The 7867-nt window shown below is 42.8% G+C and overlaps 1 protein-coding gene across 4 annotated transcripts; it reads right to left on the bottom strand.

Moving 5' to 3' along the window:
• Nucleotides 1–2011: 2011 nt before the first annotated feature.
• Nucleotides 2012–7713, bottom strand: LOC116323733. 4 transcript variants are annotated; one of them, XM_039619921.1, is made up of 4 exons: nucleotides 6901–7703; nucleotides 6753–6794; nucleotides 4227–6656; nucleotides 2012–3061 (listed from the first exon to the last, which is right to left on the bottom strand). In XM_039619921.1, the coding sequence occupies exons 3-4, from the start codon at nucleotides 6630–6632 to the stop codon at nucleotides 2699–2701; spliced, it is 2769 nt and encodes a 922-aa protein (XP_039475855.1). In that variant the 5' UTR covers nucleotides 6633–6656; nucleotides 6753–6794; nucleotides 6901–7703; the 3' UTR covers nucleotides 2012–2698. The 4 variants fall into 4 exon arrangements, with proteins under 4 accessions (XP_039475855.1, XP_039475857.1, XP_039475858.1 ...); XM_039619923.1 differs by lacking the exon at nucleotides 6753–6794 and having other exon boundaries at nucleotides 7640–7713; XM_039619924.1 differs by lacking the exon at nucleotides 6753–6794 and having other exon boundaries at nucleotides 7385–7703.
• Nucleotides 7714–7867: the final 154 nt, after the last annotated feature.

Here is a 7867-nt window from a genome sequence, read left to right as displayed (position 1 = left end):
GGAGGCTGTCCAAGTGGTCAGCCTGCACACCCAAGCAGATCCACGAATCTTAATGTTTTTTTTTCCTTAATCATAGGAAATCATGGAAAGTCTCCTCTGTGGTGATTAATCTGGCAAAAATGGATCAAATTAACTAAGAGGAATTACTTCATGCTGTGTAAAGACTTGAAAGGGGAGGCCGTGTTGCGCAATCCACAATGTGATAAATGGTCTGGTTCTTATATAGTGCTTTTCTACTCTACCTGAGCACTCAAAGCATTTTATACACCCTGCCTCATTCACCCATTCATACAAGCACTTTTTTCTATGCTTAAGTGCTTTCTGTCTAACATTCATACCCCAGTGGATGCATCGGAGAGCGACTTGGGTTTAGCATGCAGACTGGAGCAGCCAAGGATCGCACCACCAACCTTCATACTACCAGCTTTACCTCTTGAGCAATAATAAGTCCCTACACAGCAAGGTGGAAGGAGATAGAGAACAGTAAAACTTTAGGACCTCTAGTACGAGCTATGATAGCAGAAAGGAAACTAAAAAGTGAACAAAAAATTTAAAAAAAACAAAAAACACTAGAATAAAGTTGGCCTTTAGATTTTGCCAGAAAGTAATCAAAAAATGTGACTTAGAGGGAGAAATAAACATAATGACTCAGATTTTACCCCCCAAAAGATGCCAGATTTAAAGTATGGACTAGTAAAGACCTAACAGCCTACTGTTGCTTTATAGACAGAGGAACTTTACAGAAAAAGAAAAAAAAATGGTTTGGAGAGGATAAATTAAATCATAAGGAGGGGTTGAGAAAAAAGCAGAAACCGATATACTGAATGTCTTCCTATCAACAAACAAACAAGAAAGCAGATATAAAATAATATCGAGGCTTTGCAATTCTTAGAAGTAAGCATCCAACGTATTACAGACAAATGGAAAAGTGAAGTGAAGATAGTTGTATCTGCAGAAGAATGGGAAAATATTGGGGAATTATGCTTTTCATATCCCTGGAGGCCATTTGAGTGGAAAAACGTTATAAGATTTTTTTATTAGCGCTGCCCAGAGAAAGTACCAAGGTGTAGGAAGGAATTGTTGGAGGATATGTGGCTCATCAGTGGGTAATCATTGCCATTTATTCTGGGAGTGTTCAAAACTCAGGCTACTTTAGAGTGAAATCCATTTGATGCTCTGACAGTGAATTTAAGTGCCTCGGCACAAAGATCCAAACTCAAGAAGGCAAATACTGAATGAGAGTACTAACTGTAGGAGGGTAAAAGCTGTTCTTCCCTGACAAAAAAGTGATCAGACACAAACTGAAGATTTGTTCAAACTTAACGGGAATATTCTCCTTTTCCCTAAAAGTGCAGCAGGATAAGTTCATGGAACTGTGATCAAAATGGATTGCATTTATCACCCGACTTCAACCAGACTTAGCTTAACTGGAAGCGACAGTTTTATTATCACTGTGATGAAAACTGTGACGCTTGAAACTTGTATCTAAATCGCAACAAGCACAGAGAAAGGACGGGGTGATGTCTTTCTGCTATAATGTATTATAATTAGTAAAATATTAGAGAAATAACAGGGAAATTAATACAATGTAGAGTTTTTTTCTTTTGTTTTTGGCAAAAGTCTGCAAGTAACACTCAATTGTAATAGTTTATATTATATTAAAATTGTCTTAGATTATAATTTAATGGATGTATGATTGAAGCTGTATGCGGGTGTATTCTGGTTTTGTGTTGTAGCTTCACACATAAAAAGGAATTTGTTTTGGTTTTTTAAAAACGGGGCATCTGGAGCTCAGGAAGCAGAACTATGTGTTCATTAACTGGAAGGTCAGTGGTTTGATCTCCAGCCCCTCCAGCCTGCAGGTCACACAGACACACACTCTATACAGACGCACAAAACAGTGGGAGCGATATGTAAATACAGTCTGGTTATACTATTTAAAGTGGAGGAAAAGAAAGAGCAGAAACAGAGAGTTATCTTTGTGAAAATTTAATACCAATAAATTAACAATATTCAAAATTTAAACAAAAAAAAAATCTGAATATAGAGTTTATATTAGAATAACTCAAAAAACATTTGGTCAAACTCTTACAGGATGTGGATTAAATACAGAAGATCAACAGCGGCAACGAAATTAAAATTAAGCGTTTTCATACACAATGTAAAAAAAATAACTTTGAGTTCAAAGAAAACGAGTGCAAATTACTCACAGTGTGTCTGACGGTAGGAAAGATTATATCTTTCATATGAGATAGTGCAGAAGTGCAGCTCTTACAAGTAGTACTCTTTATACACACGACTAGAGCAGAGGATTGTTTAGAGTTCATAAGCTATCTTTCTTTTTCGAGCACTTTAGGGTTTCATCGTGGATTGCATGGGAACGCAACTTCATGAGGGCTTGTTAGCGTTTTAATTAATGTTATGAATTCACACACACACACACACATAAAGAAAACATGACTTCAAGAATGAGTTTTCCCTTAATTCAAAATCACATCTGACTTTGAAGGCTGCGTTTTGGCCCTTAAAATGGAATGGGAGTAATATACATTCATATAAATAAATTAACATTAAAAACAATAAATATGAAAGTGCTCCCTTCTTTGATTCTTAGTCAATAAAAAGAAAAGATCAGAGTCTAACTGTAGTTAGATATGATCAACAGCACTTCTCCCCTAACTCCCTTTACTTTAAAGTGTTACGTTTCCATCTCAGACTCTGAGTTATCCAAATTAGACACAGTGGAGCTGTACCATTCAGCGCTCTCCTCTTCCTCCTGGACTCCTGACGCACCACCGCCTCCTCCGTCTCCTCGGCTGCCTCCTCTGTCTCTTCTCTCGTTAAGCATTTCCATGGCTACTTGGTGGTAGGGGTGCTTGCGTTTGGTGTGCCGCCGGAGGGTGTTGCGCTCGGCAAAGCGCGTGTGGCAAAGCTGGCATTGGTAGGGCTTCTCTCCGGTGTGCACCCTTTGATGGCGCTGGAGCTCACCTGCCTCCCTGAAGCGCTTGGCACAGATGGGGCACACAAAGTTCCTCTGGCCTGTGTGGATGTGCTTGTGTCTCTGTTTAAAACAAGGATGAACATCCGAATGATTACTCAAAGGCCTATAAACAACATTTTAAGTGACATTTATATGCAAGTAAAAGGGCTTGTGGGAGGCAGTGAACCAAAAATGAACTATCATAACCCAAGAATCTAACTGATGTACTTTTTCTCTGGTCTGTAATGTTGTTTATTTTTATTTTTTATTTTGCTGTGATGGCAAATTCTGGAGCTATCCTCTGTCGCGATGTCTGCTTTCTTTTTACCAATAAAGAACTAAAGGGCTTTGTGGTTCTCAAACCATCAAACTGAAACAAATACATGAGAAATTTCATGTAAAACTATTTTCTTTCTGCTGTCTACATCTGCCAACCAAAAGACGCAAACAGCTGACTAAAATTATAGCTCAGCTGGTGGGGGGTGAAGCCATTAATGTTTACAATCTGTCATGCTGACATGAGCAGGAATTATAACAGTTCCTACATGAAAATGCTCATAACAAGGAATTTGGAGTAATCAGCCCATAATTTTGAAAAAGAGGCATGACTGCTGAGGTTTCTATGCATCTTTGGTGCTTTGAGCACCACAAGGCAAAGTCTGTGTGTCCATATGCTGGAACATGTATACTTTGTTTTATGCAAACTATGAAGCACTTTGGACTGTGTGTTTTAAAAAGTTCTATACAAATAAAGCTATTGTTGTTGTTACAGAGAACAGAACAAAAAGGCAGCCAACATCCCCCAAAAAAGCTTTGAATGTCCTTGAAGAAGCCTGGAAAACTTTGAAGAATAAAGGTAGTGATACCAAAAAATAATTTTTTGTTTTTCCTTATATGCTGCATGCTTGCACATGTTTCAGTAAATCTCTGTACCCCTTTTCCTAGCATAACATAAAGAAATGAGGAGTGGCTCCAGAGTTTTGTGGTGTACTGTACTGATATAATTAAACTGACTAGCTTTCATCTGTGGTTTAGTACCAAGCAGGTCAATGCACCAATGTCAGGTTTGTCTCCAGGAAATTGTGGCTGGTGCTTTTCGAATAAATCAGCTAATTGTTCATGAACAATATTTCCACATTTACACACATATTAAAGTTTGTTTTTGCTGCTCCCAAGTGGCCAACATATTCATTTGTTATTACTTGTCTTTAGGATGAAATGATGGTTATGATTAGCTTGTGCTGACCTGCAGATGGCTGGAGCGTTTGAAGGCTTTCCCGCATTGCTGGCAAACATGAGGCTTCTTCTGCGAATGGGTGATGGCATGGCGCTCAAGGTCGGAGAGGTAAAAGAAGACCCTCGGGCACAGCTGGCAGTACAGCACCCTTCGGGAGCCCGCGGTGTTGGATGACGGATCTGGAGAGAGTGGATCTAGCGGGTCAAGTTTACCAGGGGGCAGGATAGGTCCGATAGAAGGGGAGGTAGGAGCAGCCGTGTTAGAGAAATAAAGATGGTCATCCAGAGGTAAATGTTCAGAGTGAAGGTCTGATTTGGAGTCAGGTGATTGGGCGTCTAATTCTGAGGTGGGCTGAGATAAAGAGTCATAGGTCAAACTAGCAGACGGCGGTCTCGGAGACGATGCTGTAAAATTTGATGGCTTGTTGTTTTCATTTGAGACCTCTTGAGCAGATATGGCTTCATTTCCAGGGTTTGATTCAGAGTAACTGATCTGAGTTTGAATGAGAGGAACTGAGCTGTGGTCATCCTGCAGGGCAATAGTGGATGAAGGGACAGTGAGAGATGTGAGAACGGAGCCAGAATTTACGTTATTCATGCCAGACAGGATGACAGGGGGGTTATTGGGGCTGAGTCTGATGACAGGGTGAGACAGTGTAGGAAGAGGCGATCCCAATGTGCTGACCTGACCAGAGGACAGAGGAAGGGACACCGGAGCTGCGGCAGTAATCTGGGAGAGCTGGCCGGTCGAGGAGTCGAGGACAGCAATAGGGGTGGAGGTAGCGGTGGACTCACCAGAGGAAGAAGGTACAGAGGAAAGGAGAAGAAACATGGGAGTGGAAGCACCATGTGAAGTCTGAGTAACTGAAAGGGGAAGAGAGAGACCGAGTGGAGCCGAGGAGAGGTGAGAAGAGGAGGAGGACAGGAGGAGAACAGGAGCATTGCCTGCAGGATTTGCGACAAGTTGAATGGGTTGGGTGGAGACTGATATCCCAGAGGAAGGGGACAAAACAGAGCTGGCATCCTGAACAGCTTTACCGCTCGGCTCTGCAGCCACTGAAGGATTCGAGTTTGTAATCAAACTTGTGAAGACTTCTGGAGCTTTAGCCTGATCATCACCTAGTGATGAAGAATCACTGATAGGGGGTGGCGAGGGGTAAAAATCATCAGAAGGTGCATTTAGTGCATTATCTGTACTTTGGCTGGCACCTGCTAACGGTGCCAAAAGCGATGACTCCTTTCCTTCTGCTTCTTCTGAATTAGCATGATCAGACTGAGAATCCTCCGACCTGGAAGCATTGACTTGTGGCACTTTGAGTCCATCCGGATTGAGCGTATACGGAATTCCCTGGTCATCGATGAGAAGAAGGTTTTCAGTGTCACAGTCTATCGAAGAGAGAGAGGTCAAAACAGAGGTAGAAAAGAAAGAGGGAGACAGAAGAGCATCTTCAAAAGTATCTGTGCCGCCTCCCTCATCGTCCTCTTCTACTATGTCTCTGTCTCCTTCTCCCTCATATTCATCCACCTCCATGATCAAAGAGCTCTCACAGCCCGAGTCATCCAAGAAACGTCCGTATCTCCTCTCTCGGCTTTCCCTTTTCTTGGGCAAACTCAGGTCCAGCGGTTCTGTCTGCTCCTCCGTTTCAACCTCATTGAATGTTTTGCAACACTTCAAGTCCATTTCTCGCAAAATTAGAGGAACATTTTTCTGAATTTCCCTCTCTTTAGTTTCCTCTTTAATCCTCGGCTGACTTAAAAACCTAACTGTATTAGCAGGAAGAGGAGTTTCCGACCCATCAATGTGGACAATTTTAACATCCAAAACGTCTCTGTCTTTACACACTTTATCCCGTCTCTCTGCTTCTGTCTCAGGGAATGATTCGGCTTCTTCTTTAGTCTTCTGGTAAGTAACTTCCATGATTTCTCCTTCATTTTTAACAGCTGGCACACAGATTTCACGTTTCTTCATTGATTCAGCAGAGACCAACACGGGTCCCTGAAATTCTGAGAGAGCAAAGTCTTTGGTCAGGCTGATAGCAGAGTTTGTGATTGGCCTCTTGCACCGTGGAGGGACAACAATTTTGATTCTTATTGGCTGGCTGTGCAAAACAGGCACTCCAGACTTTACTGTAATTGGCTGTCTGAGCCCACCAATCTTAGTTGTTTCCTGAGAGGCTGGCTCAAAAGTCCCGCCCACCTCTGGCTTTTTCCCATTGATTGATAGAGCATCTTGTCTGATGGTCACTGCTGCCGTGACAGGGCATGGCTGGAGGTTACCTGGTACAGTACTGCGTGCAGTTTCGTCCTTTGGGTCCAATAAAGTCTCTGTCACTGGCCCTGATCCCTCTCCACACTGGCTGCCATTTTGGACATCCAGGCTGCCACTGGTCAGGACTGAAGCCAACTGAGAATCCATTTTGGGGCATACCTAGTTATATTTCTTTTAAATAAAAGTAAAATAATAGATTAGACACTAAAATAATGACAATTATAATAAAGAAAATGTGCATTTTTAATTATAGCATTTTGCTTATACCAGGAGAGGAAGATTATTAAATAAATATCCTTAGTTGGCTGGCTGGGAGAAGAAGAAAAAAGTCTGGGGATTATTGGGGTCAACTTTAGTGCGAAATGCCCAAACCCACTAGTGCTGTGATATTATAATCAGCGTGCAGACTATTCACCCTAAATCCTCGGGCCGAAACGATGAACGACTCGTATGACCCTCTTCCTCAACAGCAAACGTGCTGTCACTTTACATGATCCCAAATCTTAGCTCACAATTCCTAATCGGCGGATCACCGATAATGAAAAAAAAAACGCACCGGAGTACAGAAGGGTCCGAATGATGCGAGTGAAATTTCATTTCCCGGCTTACACTTCTTCCGTCCACATTCATCATACATGATGAAACCTTCCATTATAAAATTCGCATCAGAACATTAGTCATACGCGGTTAGGCTCGCAAGAACCAGCCTGTTCTAACCCCTTTCTGCTTATAAACCGAGAAGAACTATCCGCGGAGGACGCCATTACGCACAGTCCTAGGTCCGAAATGCCAACGTTATTATTATTCCGCGTGTGCGCCCTGACGGCTCTCGGACCTGGGACAACGCCGTCGCAAACGCGCGCGTCGGAGTAGAAAAAAAAACCCCCATGTATATTTACACACAGTCGTGGCGTGGAGCGGATCCTTCCCCTTGCACCGGAGCTTCCTCGGACCCACAGCCAGCCATTTTAGAGCCGAGGGTCCGAGATACCGCGAGCGCAGCTTTAGGACAAACTTTCCCGGTGAGCTGTCATTTATTCCAGCCGTGCTGTCAGAGCCGGCGTAACACGCACCGGACACGCTTTCGATACATTTAAAAACTGTATTTTAAACTATACTCCACCCATACTCTCGCTGCATAGGGACTGGCTTACCCAAGCTGTGGATATTTCCGGAGGACCAAATATGACTGTGCAGTGTAAAGGGTGATGCTGCGAATGCTGAGGGAGGGAGGGGTCAAGGGGAGTTGCTATGGTGTCGCAGCCTACCGGGTCCGACCAGTAGCCATGTTCAGCCTATGAGTACTGTTGAACCTGCAGCCTGCAAAGAAAGGCTCTCTGTGCTCCCAAGAATCAAAGAGAAGGGGGCAAAGCAGGAGAGAG

Source organism: Oreochromis aureus, linkage group 11 (assembly GCF_013358895.1).
Source record: "Oreochromis aureus strain Israel breed Guangdong linkage group 11, ZZ_aureus, whole genome shotgun sequence".
In the NCBI taxonomy this organism is placed as follows: domain Eukaryota; kingdom Metazoa; phylum Chordata; class Actinopteri; order Cichliformes; family Cichlidae; genus Oreochromis; species Oreochromis aureus.
The sequence above is the reverse complement of the archived record's forward strand: the minus strand, read 5'-3'. Positions and strand labels throughout refer to the sequence as shown.